The sequence below is a fragment of the Arctopsyche grandis genome, chromosome 9, assembly GCF_051622035.1.
Source record: "Arctopsyche grandis isolate Sample6627 chromosome 9, ASM5162203v2, whole genome shotgun sequence".
NCBI lineage: Eukaryota > Metazoa > Arthropoda > Insecta > Trichoptera > Hydropsychidae > Arctopsyche > Arctopsyche grandis.
Genome location: NC_135363.1, coordinates 3234924 through 3257498, shown reverse-complemented (window position 1 = coordinate 3257498; position 22575 = coordinate 3234924). Strand labels below are relative to the sequence as shown.

The window sequence follows — 22575 nt, the reverse complement described above, 5'->3', positions numbered from 1 at the left end:
AAACGATTTTAGACAAATTTCACATTTATGTGGTTTTATCCCAGTATGCAATTTTTCATGTGACACAAGGCTAGATTTTTGAGAAATCGATTTTAGACAAATTTCACATTTATGTGGTTTTATCCCAGTATGCAATTTTTCATGTGACACACGGCTTGATTTTTGAGAAAACGATTTTAGACAAATTTCACATTTTTGTGGTTTTATCCCAGTATGCAATTTTTCATGTGACACACGGCTTGATTTTTGAGAAAACGATTTTAGACAAATTTCACATTTTTGTAGTTTTATCCCAGTATGCAATTTTTTATGTCTCTGGAGAGTAGAATTTTCAGTAAATGATTTTAAACAAATTGCACATTTGTGTGGTTTTATCCGAGTATGCAATTTTTTATGTTTCCGGAGAGTAGAATTTTCAGTAAATGATTTTTAACAAATGTTACATTTATGTGGTTTTATCCCAGTATGCAATTTTTTATGTCTCTGGAGAGTAGAATTTTCAGTAAATGATTTTAAACAAATTTCACATTTGTGTGGTTTTATCCGAGTATGCAATTTTTTATGTTTCCGGAGAGTAGAATTTTCAGTAAATGATTTTTAACAAATGTTACATTTATGTGGTTTTATCCCAGTATGCAATTTTTATGTTTCTGGAGAGTAGAATTTTCAGTAAATGATTTTAAACAAATGTTACATTTGTGTGGTTTTATCCCAGTTTGCAATTTTTCATGTGACAAAAGGTTAGATTTTTTAGTAAATGATTTTAGACAAATTTCACATTTTTGTAGTTTTATCCCAGTATGCAATTTTTTATGTCTCTGGAGAGTAGAATTTTCAGTAAATGATTTTAAACAAATTTCACATTTATGTGGTTTTATCCCAGTATGCAAATTTTCATGTGACACACGGATTGATTTTTGAGAAAACGATTTTAGACAAATTTCACATTTGTGTGGTTTTATCCCAGTATGCAATTTTTTATGTTTTCGGAGAGTAGAATTTTCAGTAAATGATTTTTAACAAATGTTACATTTGTGTGGTTTTATCCCAGTATGAAATTTTTCATGTGACACACGGCTAGATTTTTGAGAAAACGATTTTAGACAAATTTCACATTTATGTGGTTTTATCCCAGTATGCAATTTTTCATGTGACACACGGATTGATTTTTGAGAAAACGATTTTAGACAAATTTCACATTTGTGTGGTTTTATCCCAGTATGCAATTTTTTATGTTTCCGGAGAGTAGAATTTTCAGTATATGATTTTTAACAAATGTTACATTTGTGTGGTTTTATCCCAGTATGAAATTTTTCATGTGACACACGGCTAGATTTTTGAGAAATCGATTTAAGACAAATTTATCATTTATGTGGTTTTATCCCAGTATGCAATTTTTCATGTGACACACGGCTTGATTTTTGAGAAAACGATTTTAGACAAATTTCACATTTTTGTAGTTTTATCCCAGTATGCAATTTTTTATGTCTCTGGAGAGTAGAATTTTCAGTAAATGATTTTAGACAAATTTCACATTTATGTGGTTTTATCCCAGTATGCAATTTTTCATGTGACACAAGGCTAGATTTTTGAGAAATCGATTTTAGACAAATTTCACATTTGTGTGGTTTTATCCCAGTATGCAATTTTTTATGTCTCTGGAGAGTAGAATTTTCAGTAAATGATTTTAAACGAATTTCACATTTATGTGGTTTTATCCCAGTATGCAATTTTTCATGTGACACACGGATTGATTTTTGAGAAAACGATTTTAGACAAATTTCACATTTGTGTGGTTTTATCCCAGTATGCAATTTTTTTATGTTTCCGGAGAGTAGAATTTTCAGTAAATGATTTTTAACAAATGTTACATTTGTGTGGTTTTATCCCAGTATGAAATTTTTCATGTGACACACGGCTAGATTTTTGAGAAAACGATTTTAGACAAATTTCACATTTGTGTGGTTTTATCCCAGTATGCAATTTTTTATGTTTCCGGAGAGTAGAATTTTCAGTAAATGATTTTTAACAAATGTTACATTTGTGTGGTTTTATCCCAGTATGAAATTTTTCATGTGACACACGGCTAGAATTTTGAGAAAACGATTTTAGACAAATTTCACATTTATGTGGTTTTATCCCAGTATGCAATTTTTCATGTGACACAAGGCTAGATTTTTGAGAAATCGATTTTAGACAAATTTCACATTTATGTGGTTTTATCCCAGTATGCAATTTTTCATGTGACACACGGCTTGATTTTTGAGAAAACGATTTTAGACAAATTTCACATTTTTGTGGTTTTATCCCAGTATGCAATTTTTCATGTGACACACGGCTTGATTTTTGAGAAAACGATTTTAGACAAATTTCACATTTTTGTAGTTTTATCCCAGTATGCAATTTTTTATGTCTCAAAAATTTCAGTAAATGATTTTTAACAAATGTTACATTTATGTGGTTTTATCCCAGTATGCAATTTTTTATGTCTCTGGAGAGTAGAATTTTCAGTAAATGATTTTAAACAAATTTCACATTTGTGTGGTTTTATCCGAGTATGCAATTTTTTATGTTTCCGGAGAGTAGAATTTTCAGTAAATGATTTTTAACAAATGTTACATTTATGTGGTTTTATCCCAGTATGCAATTTTTATGTTTCTGGAGAGTAGAATTTTCAGTAAATGATTTTAAACAAATGTTACATTTGTGTGGTTTTATCCCAGTTTGCAATTTTTCATGTGACAAAAGGTTAGATTTTTTAGTAAATGATTTTAGACAAATTTCACATTTTTGTAGTTTTATCCCAGTATGCAATTTTTTATGTCTCTGGAGAGTAGAATTTTCAGTAAATGATTTTAAACAAATTTCACATTTATGTGGTTTTATCCCAGTATGCAAATTTTCATGTGACACACGGATTGATTTTTGAGAAAACGATTTTAGACAAATTTCACATTTGTGTGGTTTTATCCCAGTATGCAATTTTTTATGTTTTCGGAGAGTAGAATTTTCAGTAAATGATTTTTAACAAATGTTACATTTGTGTGGTTTTATCCCAGTATGAAATTTTTCATGTGACACACGGCTAGATTTTTGAGAAAACGATTTTAGACAAATTTCACATTTATGTGGTTTTATCCCAGTATGCAATTTTTCATGTGACACACGGATTGATTTTTGAGAAAACGATTTTAGACAAATTTCACATTTGTGTGGTTTTATCCCAGTATGCAATTTTTTATGTTTCCGGAGAGTAGAATTTTCAGTATATGATTTTTAACAAATGTTACATTTGTGTGGTTTTATCCCAGTATGAAATTTTTCATGTGACACACGGCTAGATTTTTGAGAAATCGATTTTAGACAAATTTCACATTTATGTGGTTTTATCCCAGTATGCAATTTTTCATGTGACACACGGCTTGATTTTTGAGAAAACGATTTTAGACAAATTTCACATTTTTGTAGTTTTATCCCAGTATGCAATTTTTTATGTCTCTGGAGAGTAGAATTTTCAGTAAATGATTTTAGACAAATTTCACATTTATGTGGTTTTATCCCAGTATGCAATTTTTCATGTGACACAAGGCTAGATTTTTGAGAAATCGATTTTAGACAAATTTCACATTTGTGTGGTTTTATCCCAGTATGCAATTTTTTATGTCTCTGGAGAGTAGAATTTTCAGTAAATGATTTTAAACAAATTTCACATTTATGTGGTTTTATCCCAGTATGCAATTTTTCATGTGACACACGGATTGATTTTTGAGAAAACGATTTTAGACAAATTTCACATTTGTGTGGTTTTATCCCAGTATGCAATTTTTTATGTTTCCGGAGAGTAGAATTTTCAGTAAATGATTTTTAACAAATGTTACATTTGTGTGGTTTTATCCCAGTATGAAATTTTTCATGTGACACACGGCTAGATTTTTGAGAAAACGATTTTAGACAAATTTCACATTTGTGTGGTTTTATCCCAGTATGCAATTTTTTATGTTTCCGGAGAGTAGAATTTTCAGTAAATGATTTTTAACAAATGTTACATTTGTGTGGTTTTATCCCAGTATGAAATTTTTCATGTGACACACGGCTAGAATTTTGAGAAAACGATTTTAGACAAATTTCACATTTTTGTGGTTTTATCCCAGTATGCAATTTTTCATGTGACACACGGCTTGATTTTTGAGAAAACGATTTTAGACAAATTTCACATTTTTGTAGTTTTATCCCAGTATGCAATTTTTTATGTCTCTGGAGAGTAGAATTTTCAGTAAATGATTTTAAACAAATTTCACATTTGTGTGGTTTTATCCGAGTATGCAATTTTTTATGTTTCCGGAGAGTAGAATTTTCAGTAAATGATTTTTAACAAATGTTACATTTATGTGGTTTTATCCCAGTATGCAATTTTTTATGTCTCTGGAGAGTAGAATTTTCAGTAAATGATTTTAAACAAATTTCACATTTGTGTGGTTTTATCCGAGTATGCAATTTTTTATGTTTCCGGAGAGTAGAATTTTCAGTAAATGATTTTTAACAAATGTTACATTTATGTGGTTTTATCCCAGTATGCAATTTTTATGTTTCTGGAGAGTAGAATTTTCAGTAAATGATTTTAAACAAATGTTACATTTGTGTGGTTTTATCCCAGTTTGCAATTTTTCATGTGACAAAAGGTTAGATTTTTTAGTAAATGATTTTAGACAAATTTCACATTTTTGTAGTTTTATCCCAGTATGCAATTTTTTATGTCTCTGGAGAGTAGAATTTTCAGTAAATGATTTTAAACAAATTTCACATTTATGTGGTTTTATCCCAGTATGCAAATTTTCATGTGACACACGGATTGATTTTTGAGAAAACGATTTTAGACAAATTTCACATTTGTGTGGTTTTATCCCAGTATGCAATTTTTTATGTTTCCGGAGAGTAGAATTTTCAGTATATGATTTTTAACAAATGTTACATTTGTGTGGTTTTATCCCAGTATGAAATTTTTCATGTGACACACGGCTAGATTTTTGAGAAATCGATTTTAGACAAATTTCACATTTATGTGGTTTTATCCCAGTATGCAATTTTTCATGTGACACACGGCTTGATTTTTGAGAAAACGATTTTAGACAAATTTCACATTTTTGTAGTTTTATCCCAGTATGCAATTTTTTATGTCTCTGGAGAGTAGAATTTTCAGTAAATGATTTTAGACAAATTTCACATTTATGTGGTTTTATCCCAGTATGCAATTTTTCATGTGACACAAGGCTAGATTTTTGAGAAATCGATTTTAGACAAATTTCACATTTGTGTGGTTTTATCCCAGTATGCAATTTTTCATGTGACACACGGCTTGATTTTTGAGAAAACGATTTTAGACAAATTTCACATTTTTGTAGTTTTATCCCAGTATGCAATTTTTTATGTCTCTGGAGAGTAGAATTTTCAGTAAATGATTTTAAACAAATTTCACATTTGTGTGGTTTTATCCCAGTATGCAATTTTTTATGTTTCCGGAGAGTAGAATTTTCAGTAAATGATTTTTAACAAATGTTACATTTGTGTGGTTTTATCCCAGTATGAAATTTTTCATGTGACACACGGCTAGAATTTTGAGAAAACGATTTTAGACAAATTTTACATTTATGTGGTTTCATCCCAGTATGCAATTTTTCATGTGACACAAGGCTAGATTTTTGAGAAATCGATTTTAGACAAATTTCACATTTATGTGGTTTTATCCCAGTATGCAATTTTTCATGTGACACACGGCTTGATTTTTGAGAAAACGATTTTAGACAAATTTCACATTTTTGTGGTTTTATCCCAGTATGCAATTTTTCATGTGACACACGGCTTGATTTTTGAGAAAACGATTTTAGACAAATTTCACATTTTTGTAGTTTTATCCCAGTATGCAATTTTTTATGTCTCTGGAGAGTAGAATTTTCAGTAAATGATTTTAAACAAATTTCACATTTGTGTGGTTTTATCCGAGTATGCAATTTTTTATGTTTCCGGAGAGTAGAATTTTCAGTAAATGATTTTTAACAAATGTTACATTTATGTGGTTTTATCCCAGTATGCAATTTTTTATGTCTCTGGAGAGTAGAATTTTCAGTAAATGATTTTAAACAAATTTCACATTTGTGTGGTTTTATCCGAGTATGCAATTTTTTATGTTTCCGGAGAGTAGAATTTTCAGTAAATGATTTTTAACAAATGTTACATTTGTGTGGTTTTATCCCAGTATGAAATTTTTCATGTGACACACGGCTAGATTTTTGAGAAAACTATTTTAGACAAATTTCACATTTGTGTGGTTTTATCCCAGTATGCAATTTTTTATGTTTCCGGAGAGTAGAATTTTCAGTAAATGATTTTTAACAAATGTTACATTTGTGTGGTTTTATCCCAGTATGAAATTTTTCATGTGACACACGGCTAGAATTTTGAGAAAACGATTTTAGACAAATTTCACATTTATGTGGTTTTATCCCAGTATGCAATTTTTCATGTGACACAAGGCTAGATTTTTGAGAAATCGATTTTAGACAAATTTCACATTTATGTGGTTTTATCCCAGTATGCAATTTTTCATGTGACACACGGCTTGATTTTTGAGAAAACGATTTTAGACAAATTTCACATTTTTGTGGTTTTATCCCAGTATGCAATTTTTCATGTGACACACGGCTTGATTTTTGAGAAAACGATTTTAGACAAATTTCACATTTTTGTAGTTTTATCCCAGTATGCAATTTTTTATGTCTCTGGAGAGTAGAATTTTCAGTAAATGATTTTAAACAAATTGCACATTTGTGTGGTTTTATCCGAGTATGCAATTTTTTATGTTTCCGGAGAGTAGAATTTTCAGTAAATGATTTTTAACAAATGTTACATTTATGTGGTTTTATCCCAGTATGCAATTTTTTATGTCTCTGGAGAGTAGAATTTTCAGTAAATGATTTTAAACAAATTTCACATTTGTGTGGTTTTATCCGAGTATGCAATTTTTTATGTTTCCGGAGAGTAGAATTTTCAGTAAATGATTTTTAACAAATGTTACATTTATGTGGTTTTATCCCAGTATGCAATTTTTATGTTTCTGGAGAGTAGAATTTTCAGTAAATGATTTTAAACAAATGTTACATTTGTGTGGTTTTATCCCAGTTTGCAATTTTTCATGTGACAAAAGGTTAGATTTTTTAGTAAATGATTTTAGACAAATTTCACATTTTTGTAGTTTTATCCCAGTATGCAATTTTTTATGTCTCTGGAGAGTAGAATTTTCAGTAAATGATTTTAAACAAATTTCACATTTATGTGGTTTTATCCCAGTATGCAAATTTTCATGTGACACACGGATTGATTTTTGAGAAAACGATTTTAGACAAATTTCACATTTGTGTGGTTTTATCCCAGTATGCAATTTTTTATGTTTTCGGAGAGTAGAATTTTCAGTAAATGATTTTTAACAAATGTTACATTTGTGTGGTTTTATCCCAGTATGAAATTTTTCATGTGACACACGGCTAGATTTTTGAGAAAACGATTTTAGACAAATTTCACATTTATGTGGTTTTATCCCAGTATGCAATTTTTCATGTGACAAAAGGTTAGATTTTTTAGTAAATGATTTTAGACAAATTTCACATTTATGTGGTTTTATCCCAGTATGCAATTTTTCATGTGACACAAGGCTAGATTTTTGAGAAAACGATTTTAGACAAATTTCACATTTATGTGGTTTTATCCCAGTATGCAATTTTTATGTTTCTGGAGAGTAGAATTTTCAGTAAATGATTTTAAACAAATGTTACATTTGTGTGGTTTTATCCCAGTTTGCAATTTTTCATGTGACAAAAGGTTAGATTTTTTAGTAAATGATTTTAGACAAATTTCACATTTTTGTAGTTTTATCCGAGTATGCAATTTTTTATGTCTCTGGAGAGTAGAATTTTCAGTAAATGATTTTAAACAAATTTCACATTTGTGTGGTTTTATCCCAGTATGCAATTTTTTATGTTTCCGGAGAGTAGAATTTTCAGTAAATGATTTTTAACAAATGTTACATTTGTGTGGTTTTATCCCAGTATGAAATTTTTCATGTGACACACGGCTAGAATTTTGAGAAAACGATTTTAGACAAATTTTACATTTATGTGGTTTCATCCCAGTATGCAATTTTTCATGTGACACAAGGCTAGATTTTTGAGAAATCGATTTTAGACAAATTTCACATTTATGTGGTTTTATCCCAGTATGCAATTTTTCATGTGACACACGGCTTGATTTTTGAGAAAACGATTTTAGACAAATTTCACATTTTTGTAGTTTTATCCCAGTATGCAATTTTTTATGTCTCTGGAGAGTAGAATTTTCAGTAAATGATTTTAGACAAATTTCACATTTATGTGGTTTTATCCCAGTATGCAATTTTTCATGTGACACAAGGCTAGATTTTTGAGAAATCGATTTTAGACAAATTTCACATTTGTGTGGTTTTATCCCAGTATGCAATTTTTCATGTGACACACGGCTTGATTTTTGAGAAAACGATTTTAGACAAATTTCACATTTTTGTAGTTTTATCCCAGTATGCAATTTTTTATGTCTCTGGAGAGTAGAATTTTCAGTAAATGATTTTAAACAAATTTCACATTTGTGTGGTTTTATCCCAGTATGCAATTTTTTATGTTTCCGGAGAGTAGAATTTTCAGTAAATGATTTTTAACAAATGTTACATTTGTGTGGTTTTATCCCAGTATGAAATTTTTCATGTGACACACGGCTAGAATTTTGAGAAAACGATTTTAGACAAATTTTACATTTATGTGGTTTCATCCCAGTATGCAATTTTTCATGTGACACAAGGCTAGATTTTTGAGAAATCGATTTTAGACAAATTTCACATTTATGTGGTTTTATCCCAGTATGCAATTTTTCATGTGACACACGGCTTGATTTTTGAGAAAACGATTTTAGACAAATTTCACATTTTTGTGGTTTTATCCCAGTATGCAATTTTTCATGTGACACACGGCTTGATTTTTGAGAAAACGATTTTAGACAAATTTCACATTTTTGTAGTTTTATCCCAGTATGCAATTTTTTATGTCTCTGGAGAGTAGAATTTTCAGTAAATGATTTTAAACAAATTTCACATTTGTGTGGTTTTATCCGAGTATGCAATTTTTTATGTTTCCGGAGAGTAGAATTTTCAGTAAATGATTTTTAACAAATGTTACATTTATGTGGTTTTATCCCAGTATGCAATTTTTTATGTCTCTGGAGAGTAGAATTTTCAGTAAATGATTTTAAACAAATTTCACATTTGTGTGGTTTTATCCGAGTATGCAATTTTTTATGTTTCCGGAGAGTAGAATTTTCAGTAAATGATTTTTAACAAATGTTACATTTGTGTGGTTTTATCCCAGTATGAAATTTTTCATGTGACACACGGCTAGATTTTTGAGAAAACGATTTTAGACAAATTTCACATTTGTGTGGTTTTATCCCAGTATGCAATTTTTTATGTTTCCGGAGAGTAGAATTTTCAGTAAATGATTTTTAACAAATGTTACATTTGTGTGGTTTTATCCCAGTATGAAATTTTTCATGTGACACACGGCTAGAATTTTGAGAAAACGATTTTAGACAAATTTCACATTTATGTGGTTTTATCCCAGTATGCAATTTTTCATGTGACACAAGGCTAGATTTTTGAGAAATCGATTTTAGACAAATTTCACATTTATGTGGTTTTATCCCAGTATGCAATTTTTCATGTGACACACGGCTTGATTTTTGAGAAAACGATTTTAGACAAATTTCACATTTTTGTGGTTTTATCCCAGTATGCAATTTTTCATGTGACACACGGCTTGATTTTTGAGAAAACGATTTTAGACAAATTTCACATTTTTGTAGTTTTATCCCAGTATGCAATTTTTTATGTCTCTGGAGAGTAGAATTTTCAGTAAATGATTTTAAACAAATTGCACATTTGTGTGGTTTTATCCGAGTATGCAATTTTTTATGTTTCCGGAGAGTAGAATTTTCAGTAAATGATTTTTAACAAATGTTACATTTATGTGGTTTTATCCCAGTATGCAATTTTTTATGTCTCTGGAGAGTAGAATTTTCAGTAAATGATTTTAAACAAATTTCACATTTGTGTGGTTTTATCCGAGTATGCAATTTTTTATGTTTCCGGAGAGTAGAATTTTCAGTAAATGATTTTTAACAAATGTTACATTTATGTGGTTTTATCCCAGTATGCAATTTTTATGTTTCTGGAGAGTAGAATTTTCAGTAAATGATTTTAAACAAATGTTACATTTGTGTGGTTTTATCCCAGTTTGCAATTTTTCATGTGACAAAAGGTTAGATTTTTTAGTAAATGATTTTAGACAAATTTCACATTTTTGTAGTTTTATCCCAGTATGCAATTTTTTATGTCTCTGGAGAGTAGAATTTTCAGTAAATGATTTTAAACAAATTTCACATTTATGTGGTTTTATCCCAGTATGCAAATTTTCATGTGACACACGGATTGATTTTTGAGAAAACGATTTTAGACAAATTTCACATTTGTGTGGTTTTATCCCAGTATGCAATTTTTTATGTTTCCGGAGAGTAGAATTTTCAGTATATGATTTTTAACAAATGTTACATTTGTGTGGTTTTATCCCAGTATGAAATTTTTCATGTGACACACGGCTAGATTTTTGAGAAATCGATTTTAGACAAATTTCACATTTATGTGGTTTTATCCCAGTATGCAATTTTTCATGTGACACACGGCTTGATTTTTGAGAAAACGATTTTAGACAAATTTCACATTTTTGTAGTTTTATCCCAGTATGCAATTTTTTATGTCTCTGGAGAGTAGAATTTTCAGTAAATGATTTTAGACAAATTTCACATTTATGTGGTTTTATCCCAGTATGCAATTTTTCATGTGACACAAGGCTAGATTTTTGAGAAATCGATTTTAGACAAATTTCACATTTGTGTGGTTTTATCCCAGTATGCAATTTTTCATGTGACACACGGCTTGATTTTTGAGAAAACGATTTTAGACAAATTTCACATTTTTGTAGTTTTATCCCAGTATGCAATTTTTTATGTCTCTGGAGAGTAGAATTTTCAGTAAATGATTTTAAACAAATTTCACATTTGTGTGGTTTTATCCCAGTATGCAATTTTTTATGTTTCCGGAGAGTAGAATTTTCAGTAAATGATTTTTAACAAATGTTACATTTGTGTGGTTTTATCCCAGTATGAAATTTTTCATGTGACACACGGCTAGAATTTTGAGAAAACGATTTTAGACAAATTTTACATTTATGTGGTTTCATCCCAGTATGCAATTTTTCATGTGACACAAGGCTAGATTTTTGAGAAATCGATTTTAGACAAATTTCACATTTATGTGGTTTTATCCCAGTATGCAATTTTTCATGTGACACACGGCTTGATTTTTGAGAAAACGATTTTAGACAAATTTCACATTTTTGTGGTTTTATCCCAGTATGCAATTTTTCATGTGACACACGGCTTGATTTTTGAGAAAACGATTTTAGACAAATTTCACATTTTTGTAGTTTTATCCCAGTATGCAATTTTTTATGTCTCTGGAGAGTAGAATTTTCAGTAAATGATTTTAAACAAATTTCACATTTGTGTGGTTTTATCCGAGTATGCAATTTTTTATGTTTCCGGAGAGTAGAATTTTCAGTAAATGATTTTTAACAAATGTTACATTTATGTGGTTTTATCCCAGTATGCAATTTTTTATGTCTCTGGAGAGTAGAATTTTCAGTAAATGATTTTAAACAAATTTCACATTTGTGTGGTTTTATCCGAGTATGCAATTTTTTATGTTTCCGGAGAGTAGAATTTTCAGTAAATGATTTTTAACAAATGTTACATTTGTGTGGTTTTATCCCAGTATGAAATTTTTCATGTGACACACGGCTAGATTTTTGAGAAAACTATTTTAGACAAATTTCACATTTGTGTGGTTTTATCCCAGTATGCAATTTTTTATGTTTCCGGAGAGTAGAATTTTCAGTAAATGATTTTTAACAAATGTTACATTTGTGTGGTTTTATCCCAGTATGAAATTTTTCATGTGACACACGGCTAGAATTTTGAGAAAACGATTTTAGACAAATTTCACATTTATGTGGTTTTATCCCAGTATGCAATTTTTCATGTGACACAAGGCTAGATTTTTGAGAAATCGATTTTAGACAAATTTCACATTTATGTGGTTTTATCCCAGTATGCAATTTTTCATGTGACACACGGCTTGATTTTTGAGAAAACGATTTTAGACAAATTTCACATTTTTGTGGTTTTATCCCAGTATGCAATTTTTCATGTGACACACGGCTTGATTTTTGAGAAAACGATTTTAGACAAATTTCACATTTTTGTAGTTTTATCCCAGTATGCAATTTTTTATGTCTCTGGAGAGTAGAATTTTCAGTAAATGATTTTAAACAAATTGCACATTTGTGTGGTTTTATCCGAGTATGCAATTTTTTATGTTTCCGGAGAGTAGAATTTTCAGTAAATGATTTTTAACAAATGTTACATTTATGTGGTTTTATCCCAGTATGCAATTTTTTATGTCTCTGGAGAGTAGAATTTTCAGTAAATGATTTTAAACAAATTTCACATTTGTGTGGTTTTATCCGAGTATGCAATTTTTTATGTTTCCGGAGAGTAGAATTTTCAGTAAATGATTTTTAACAAATGTTACATTTATGTGGTTTTATCCCAGTATGCAATTTTTATGTTTCTGGAGAGTAGAATTTTCAGTAAATGATTTTAAACAAATGTTACATTTGTGTGGTTTTATCCCAGTTTGCAATTTTTCATGTGACAAAAGGTTAGATTTTTTAGTAAATGATTTTAGACAAATTTCACATTTTTGTAGTTTTATCCCAGTATGCAATTTTTTATGTCTCTGGAGAGTAGAATTTTCAGTAAATGATTTTAAACAAATTTCACATTTATGTGGTTTTATCCCAGTATGCAAATTTTCATGTGACACACGGATTGATTTTTGAGAAAACGATTTTAGACAAATTTCACATTTGTGTGGTTTTATCCCAGTATGCAATTTTTTATGTTTTCGGAGAGTAGAATTTTCAGTAAATGATTTTTAACAAATGTTACATTTGTGTGGTTTTATCCCAGTATGAAATTTTTCATGTGACACACGGCTAGATTTTTGAGAAAACGATTTTAGACAAATTTCACATTTATGTGGTTTTATCCCAGTATGCAATTTTTCATGTGACAAAAGGTTAGATTTTTTAGTAAATGATTTTAGACAAATTTCACATTTATGTGGTTTTATCCCAGTATGCAATTTTTCATGTGACACAAGGCTAGATTTTTGAGAAAACGATTTTAGACAAATTTCACATTTATGTGGTTTTATCCCAGTATGCAATTTTTATGTTTCTGGAGAGTAGAATTTTCAGTAAATGATTTTAAACAAATGTTACATTTGTGTGGTTTTATCCCAGTTTGCAATTTTTCATGTGACAAAAGGTTAGATTTTTTAGTAAATGATTTTAGACAAATTTCACATTTTTGTAGTTTTATCCGAGTATGCAATTTTTTATGTCTCTGGAGAGTAGAATTTTCAGTAAATGATTTTAAACAAATTTCACATTTGTGTGGTTTTATCCCAGTATGCAATTTTTTATGTTTCCGGAGAGTAGAATTTTCAGTAAATGATTTTTAACAAATGTTACATTTGTGTGGTTTTATCCCAGTATGAAATTTTTCATGTGACACACGGCTAGAATTTTGAGAAAACGATTTTAGACAAATTTTACATTTATGTGGTTTCATCCCAGTATGCAATTTTTCATGTGACACAAGGCTAGATTTTTGAGAAATCGATTTTAGACAAATTTCACATTTATGTGGTTTTATCCCAGTATGCAATTTTTCATGTGACACACGGCTTGATTTTTGAGAAAACGATTTTAGACAAATTTCACATTTTTGTAGTTTTATCCCAGTATGCAATTTTTTATGTCTCTGGAGAGTAGAATTTTCAGTAAATGATTTTAGACAAATTTCACATTTATGTGGTTTTATCCCAGTATGCAATTTTTCATGTGACACAAGGCTAGATTTTTGAGAAATCGATTTTAGACAAATTTCACATTTGTGTGGTTTTATCCCAGTATGCAATTTTTCATGTGACACACGGCTTGATTTTTGAGAAAACGATTTTAGACAAATTTCACATTTTTGTAGTTTTATCCCAGTATGCAATTTTTTATGTCTCTGGAGAGTAGAATTTTCAGTAAATGATTTTAAACAAATTTCACATTTGTGTGGTTTTATCCCAGTATGCAATTTTTTATGTTTCCGGAGAGTAGAATTTTCAGTAAATGATTTTTAACAAATGTTACATTTGTGTGGTTTTATCCCAGTATGAAATTTTTCATGTGACACACGGCTAGAATTTTGAGAAAACGATTTTAGACAAATTTTACATTTATGTGGTTTCATCCCAGTATGCAATTTTTCATGTGACACAAGGCTAGATTTTTGAGAAATCGATTTTAGACAAATTTCACATTTATGTGGTTTTATCCCAGTATGCAATTTTTCATGTGACACACGGCTTGATTTTTGAGAAAACGATTTTAGACAAATTTCACATTTTTGTGGTTTTATCCCAGTATGCAATTTTTCATGTGACACACGGCTTGATTTTTGAGAAAACGATTTTAGACAAATTTCACATTTTTGTAGTTTTATCCCAGTATGCAATTTTTTATGTCTCTGGAGAGTAGAATTTTCAGTAAATGATTTTAAACAAATTTCACATTTGTGTGGTTTTATCCGAGTATGCAATTTTTTATGTTTCCGGAGAGTAGAATTTTCAGTAAATGATTTTTAACAAATGTTACATTTATGTGGTTTTATCCCAGTATGCAATTTTTTATGTCTCTGGAGAGTAGAATTTTCAGTAAATGATTTTAAACAAATTTCACATTTGTGTGGTTTTATCCGAGTATGCAATTTTTTATGTTTCCGGAGAGTAGAATTTTCAGTAAATGATTTTTAACAAATGTTACATTTGTGTGGTTTTATCCCAGTATGAAATTTTTCATGTGACACACGGCTAGATTTTTGAGAAAACGATTTTAGACAAATTTCACATTTGTGTGGTTTTATCCCAGTATGCAATTTTTTATGTTTCCGGAGAGTAGAATTTTCAGTAAATGATTTTTAACAAATGTTACATTTGTGTGGTTTTATCCCAGTATGAAATTTTTCATGTGACACACGGCTAGAATTTTGAGAAAACGATTTTAGACAAATTTCACATTTATGTGGTTTTATCCCAGTATGCAATTTTTCATGTGACACAAGGCTAGATTTTTGAGAAATCGATTTTAGACAAATTTCACATTTATGTGGTTTTATCCCAGTATGCAATTTTTCATGTGACACACGGCTTGATTTTTGAGAAAACGATTTTAGACAAATTTCACATTTTTGTGGTTTTATCCCAGTATGCAATTTTTCATGTGACACACGGCTTGATTTTTGAGAAAACGATTTTAGACAAATTTCACATTTTTGTAGTTTTATCCCAGTATGCAATTTTTTATGTCTCTGGAGAGTAGAATTTTCAGTAAATGATTTTAAACAAATTGCACATTTGTGTGGTTTTATCCGAGTATGCAATTTTTTATGTTTCCGGAGAGTAGAATTTTCAGTAAATGATTTTTAACAAATGTTACATTTATGTGGTTTTATCCCAGTATGCAATTTTTTATGTCTCTGGAGAGTAGAATTTTCAGTAAATGATTTTAAACAAATTTCACATTTGTGTGGTTTTATCCGAGTATGCAATTTTTTATGTTTCCGGAGAGTAGAATTTTCAGTAAATGATTTTTAACAAATGTTACATTTATGTGGTTTTATCCCAGTATGCAATTTTTATGTTTCTGGAGAGTAGAATTTTCAGTAAATGATTTTAAACAAATGTTACATTTGTGTGGTTTTATCCCAGTTTGCAATTTTTCATGTGACAAAAGGTTAGATTTTTTAGTAAATGATTTTAGACAAATTTCACATTTTTGTAGTTTTATCCCAGTATGCAATTTTTTATGTCTCTGGAGAGTAGAATTTTCAGTAAATGATTTTAAACAAATTTCACATTTATGTGGTTTTATCCCAGTATGCAAATTTTCATGTGACACACGGATTGATTTTTGAGAAAACGATTTTAGACAAATTTCACATTTGTGTGGTTTTATCCCAGTATGCAATTTTTTATGTTTTCGGAGAGTAGAATTTTCAGTAAATGATTTTTAACAAATGTTACATTTGTGTGGTTTTATCCCAGTATGAAATTTTTCATGTGACACACGGCTAGATTTTTGAGAAAACGATTTTAGACAAATTTCACATTTATGTGGTTTTATCCCAGTATGCAATTTTTCATGTGACAAAAGGTTAGATTTTTTAGTAAATGATTTTAGACAAATTTCACATTTATGTGGTTTTATCCCAGTATGCAATTTTTCATGTGACACAAGGCTAGATTTTTGAGAAAACGATTTTAGACAAATTTCACATTTATGTGGTTTTATCCCAGTATGCAATTTTTATGTTTCTGGAGAGTAGAATTTTCAGTAAATGATTTTAAACAAATGTTACATTTGTGTGGTTTTATCCCAGTTTGCAATTTTTCATGTGACAAAAGGTTAGATTTTTTAGTAAATGATTTTAGACAAATTTCACATTTTTGTAGTTTTATCCGAGTATGCAATTTTTTATGTCTCTGGAGAGTAGAATTTTCAGTAAATGATTTTAAACAAATTTCACATTTATGTGGTTTTATCCCAGTATGCAAATTTTCATGTGACACACGGATTGATTTTTGAGAAAACGATTTTAGACAAATTTCACATTTGTGTGGTTTTATCCCAGTATGCAATTTTTTATGTTTTCGGAGAGTAGAATTTTCAGTAAATGATTTTTAACAAATGTTACATTTGTGTGGTTTTATCCCAGTATGAAATTTTTCATGTGACACACGGCTAGATTTTTGAGAAAACGATTTTAGACAAATTTCACATTTGTGTGGTTTTATCCCAGTATGCAATTTTTTATGTTTCCGGAGAGTAGAATTTTCAGTAAATGATTTTTAACAAATGTTACATTTGTGTGGTTTTATCCCAGTATGAAATTTTTCATGTGACACACGGCTAGAATTTTGAGAAAACGATTTTAGACAAATTTCACATTTATGTGGTTTTATCCCAGTATGCAATTTTTCATGTGACACAAGGCTAGATTTTTGAGAAATCGATTTTAGACAAATTTCACATTTATGTGGTTTTATCCCAGTATGCAATTTTTCATGTGACACACGGCTTGATTTTTGAGAAAACGATTTTAGACAAATTTCACATTTTTGTGGTTTTATCCCAGTATGCAATTTTTCATGTGACACACGGCTTGATTTTTGAGAAAACGATTTTAGACAAATTTCACATTTTTGTAGTTTTATCCCAGTATGCAATTTTTTATGTCTCTGGAGAGTAGAATTTTCAGTAAATGATTTTAAACAAATTTCACATTTGTGTGGTTTTATCCGAGTATGCAATTTTTTATGTTTCCGGAGAGTAGAATTTTCAGTAAATGATTTTTAACAAATGTTACATTTATGTGGTTTTATCCCAGTATGCAATTTTTATGTTTCTGGAGAGTAGAATTTTCAGTAAATGATTTTAAACAAATGTTACATTTGTGTGGTTTTATCCCAGTTTGCAATTTTTCATGTGACAAAAGGTTAGATTTTTTAGTAAATGATTTTAGACAAATTTCACATTTTTGTAGTTTTATCCCAGTATGCAATTTTTTATGTCTCTGGAGAGTAGAATTTTCAGTAAATGATTTTAAACAAATTTCACATTTATGTGGTTTTATCCCAGTATGCAAATTTTCATGTGACACACGGATTGATTTTTGAGAAAACGATTTTAGACAAATTTCACATTTGTGTGGTTTTATCCCAGTATGCAATTTTTTATGTTTTCGGAGAGTAGAATTTTCAGTAAATGATTTTTAACAAATGTTACATTTGTGTGGTTTTATCCCAGTATGAAATTTTTCATGTGACACACGGCTAGATTTTTGAGAAAACGATTTTAGACAAATTTCACATTTATGTGGTTTTATCCCAGTATGCAATTTTTCATGTGACAAAAGGTTAGATTTTTTAGTAAATGATTTTAGACAAATTTCACATTTATGTGGTTTTATCCCAGTATGCAATTTTTCATGTGACACAAGGCTAGATTTTTGAGAAAACGATTTTAGACAAATTTCACATTTATGTGGTTTTATCCCAGTATGCAATTTTTATGTTTCTGGAGAGTAGAATTTTCAGTAAATGATTTTAAACAAATGTTACATTTGTGTGGTTTTATCCCAGTTTGCAATTTTTCATGTGACAAAAGGTTAGATTTTTTAGTAAATGATTTTAGACAAATTTCACATTTTTGTAGTTTTATCCGAGTATGCAATTTTTTATGTCTCTGGAGAGTAGAATTTTCAGTAAATGATTTTAAACAAATTTCACATTTATGTGGTTTTATCCCAGTATGCAAATTTTCATGTGACACACGGATTGATTTTTGAGAAAACGATTTTAGACAAATTTCACATTTGTGTGGTTTTATCCCAGTATGCAATTTTTTATGTTTTCGGAGAGTAGAATTTTCAGTAAATGATTTTTAACAAATGTTACATTTGTGTGGTTTTATCCCAGTATGAAATTTTTCATGTGACACACGGCTAGATTTTTGAGAAAACGATTTTAGACAAATTTCACATTTGTGTGGTTTTATCCCAGTATGCAATTTTTTATGTTTCCGGAGAGTAGAATTTTCAGTAAATGATTTTTAACAAATGTTACATTTGTGTGGTTTTATCCCAGTATGAAATTTTTCATGTGACACACGGCTAGAATTTTGAGAAAACGATTTTAGACAAATTTCACATTTATGTGGTTTTATCCCAGTATGCAATTTTTCATGTGACACAAGGCTAGATTTTTGAGAAATCGATTTTAGACAAATTTCACATTTATGTGGTTTTATCCCAGTATGCAATTTTTCATGTGACACACGGCTTGATTTTTGAGAAAACGATTTTAGACAAATTTCACATTTTTGTGGTTTTATCCCAGTATGCAATTTTTCATGTGACACACGGCTTGATTTTTGAGAAAACGATTTTAGACAAATTTCACATTTTTGTAGTTTTATCCCAGTATGCAATTTTTTATGTCTCTGGAGAGTAGAATTTTCAGTAAATGATTTTAAACAAATTTCACATTTGTGTGGTTTTATCCGAGTATGCAATTTTTTATGTTTCCGGAGAGTAGAATTTTCAGTAAATGATTTTTAACAAATGTTACATTTATGTGGTTTTATCCCAGTATGCAATTTTTTATGTCTCTGGAGAGTAGAATTTTCAGTAAATGATTTTAAACAAATTTCACATTTGTGTGGTTTTATCCGAGTATGCAATTTTTTATGTTTCCGGAGAGTAGAATTTTCAGTAAATGATTTTTAACAAATGTTACATTTATGTGGTTTTATCCCAGTATGCAATTTTTATGTTTCTGGAGAGTAGAATTTTCAGTAAATGATTTTAAACAAATGTTACATTTGTGTGGTTTTATCCCAGTTTGCAATTTTTCATGTGACAAAAGGTTAGATTTTTTAGTAAATGATTTTAGACAAATTTCACATTTTTGTAGTTTTATCCCAGTATGCAATTTTTTATGTCTCTGGAGAGTAGAATTTTCAGTAAATGATTTTAAACAAATTTCACATTTATGTGGTTTTATCCCAGTATGCAAATTTTCATGTGACACACGGATTGATTTTTGAGAAAACGATTTTAGACAAATTTCACATTTGTGTGGTTTTATCCCAGTATGCAATTTTTTATGTTTTCGGAGAGTAGAATTTTCAGTAAATGATTTTTAACAAATGTTACATTTGTGTGGTTTTATCCCAGTATGAAATTTTTCATGTGACACACGGCTAGATTTTTGAGAAAACGATTTTAGACAAATTTCACATTTATGTGGTTTTATCCCAGTATGCAATTTTTCATGTGACAAAAGGTTAGATTTTTTAGTAAATGATTTTAGACAAATTTCACATTTATGTGGTTTTATCCCAGTATGCAATTTTTCATGTGACACAAGGCTAGATTTTTGAGAAAACGATTTTAGACAAATTTCACATTTATGTGGTTTTATCCCAGTATGCAATTTTTTATGTTTCTGGAGAGTAGAATTTTCAGTAAATGATTTTAAACAAATGTTACATTTGTGTGGTTTTATCCTAGTATGCAATTTTTTATGTTTCCGGAGAGTAGATTTTTCAGTAAATGATTTTAAACAAATGTTACATTTGTGTGGTTTTATCCCAGTATGCAATTTTTCATGTGACAAAAGGTTAGATTTTTTAGTAAATGATTTTAGACAAATTTCACATTTATGTGGTTTTATCCCAGTATGCAATTTTTCATGTGACACAAGGCTAGATTTTTGAGAAAACGATTTTAGACAAATTTCACATTTATGTGGTTTTATCCCAGTATGCAATTTTTTATGTTTCTGGAGAGTAGAATTTTCAGTAAATGATTTTAAACAAATGTTACATTTGTGTGGTTTTATCCCAGTATGCAATTTTTTATGTTTCCGGAGAGTAGATTTTTCAGTAAATGATTTTAAACAAATGTTACATTTGTGTGGTTTTATCCCAGTATGCAATTTTTCATGTGACAAAAGGTTAGATTTTTTAGTAAATGATTTTAGACAAATTTCACATTTGTGTGGTTTTATCCCAGCATGCGATTTTTTATGATTCTCGAGACTAAATTTTGCAGAAAATGATTTCAGACAAATTTCACAATTGAATGGCTTTTCCCCTGTGTGAGATCTCAAATGTCTGACAAGGGTATATTTTCGAGAAAGTGATTTTAAACAAATATCACATTTGAACAGCTTTTCTCCAGGATGTGATCTTTTGTGTAAAATAAGTTCAGATTCACTGGGAAATGGCTTTACGCACATTTCACTATTCTTTCGGTGAATTGTCGATTGTGAAGACTCATCGTCCCATATTGAATCTTCCAATAAAACTTCTTCAGTCTTGATCTTCAAGCAATCGTCTACCCTCAGTCGAGACGATTCGTTGTTTCGAAAACAAGCCTTTCGAAAGCTGATCAACGAATCCAGAGTGGTCTTACACGAAATACACACCCTGTCTGGCAACCCATCGCCTCTTTTAACCTGCAGATGGAAAAAAAAATAGGATGAAGCGGTGAGAAGAGTCAACCACAATAATTGTAACCTATAACCAGCACCGACCTGAATTTGACAGCAGGTCCGAATGCGTTGCTCCAGACGCTCTAGATGAGGATCGCCGAAGATGGAGACGGAAGATTCGGCCGGAGCTGGTCCGAGACAAAGCCTGCACTCCATCGTCCCTGTGCTGAACTCTGACAGCAACCACTTATCTCGACTTGCTTTGTTTTTAGTGACATCTTTAGTCTAAATTTGGTACCATGTAGTCATTGCCCACCAACTCGGCGCACCAACAACTCAATTTTTCAACAACGATTTTTCAATGGCTACGTCCGGTTCGGTGATTACTAGTCAAATGTGAACCTGTCACAGGACAACTGGTCGCTCTAGATCGGTCACTCGTGATCATCCGTCACGCTAGAACTGGTCACGAGAAAACTAGTCAAACGCTAAAACTGGTCACGAGAAAACTGGTCACACGCTAAAACTGGTCACGAGAAAATTGGTCACACCCAAAAATTTAAAATTGGTCACACAAACAAAAATATTCTCAAATAATTTTTATTTACGAAATTTTTATTATTATCGACTAGACATATGTTCGAGCGAAAGGCCCTCGTGGCCGTGGCCGTTGTTTGTGGTCTTCGCGAAGAGTTCGCGGGCATCTGTCAGCTCATCTGACGCTCTCTAGCCTCTAGCCACGCCGAGAAGGTTTGCAATCGCAGTTTTACCGTGTGACCAGTTTTCTCGTGACCAGTTTTAGCGTGTGACTAGTTTTCTCGTGACCAGTTTTAGCGTGACGGATAATCACGAGTGATCGATCTAGAGCGACCAGTTGTCCTGTGACAGGTTCACATTTGACTAGAAGTCCGTTTACCCTACGTCCACACTACCGATATTTACGAATTTTTCCATAACCAGTTCAAAAAAAAAATACCAGAGCGGAGTTTCTAACCTTCAAAGTTGGGATACGATCTTGAAGTTCGGCGACTGGTATGTAGCAGGTATAGCAAAAGTATTTCCTCGATTTGCAGCAATTGGTGCAGGCACTACGTCCTTCTACTTCATCCAAAGAGGTGGTATCTTCGATGCACATGCCTAAAAAGGGCTCCTCATCTAATTCTTTGACAAGTTTGGGATCCATCGTGTATAGCTGCACGTCATAATACTATCGA

General features: G+C 30.3%; 1 protein-coding gene across 1 annotated transcript; it reads right to left on the bottom strand.

Annotated features, from left to right (window-relative positions):
- Nucleotides 1–18114: 18114 nt before the first annotated feature.
- On the bottom strand, nucleotides 18115–21798 carry LOC143917066 (uncharacterized). The gene is made up of 2 exons (XM_077438460.1): nucleotides 21464–21798; nucleotides 18115–21385 (listed from the first exon to the last, which is right to left on the bottom strand). The coding sequence occupies exons 1-2, from the start codon at nucleotides 21575–21577 to the stop codon at nucleotides 20066–20068; spliced, it is 1434 nt and encodes a 477-aa protein (XP_077294586.1). The 5' UTR covers nucleotides 21578–21798; the 3' UTR covers nucleotides 18115–20065.
- Nucleotides 21799–22575: the final 777 nt, after the last annotated feature.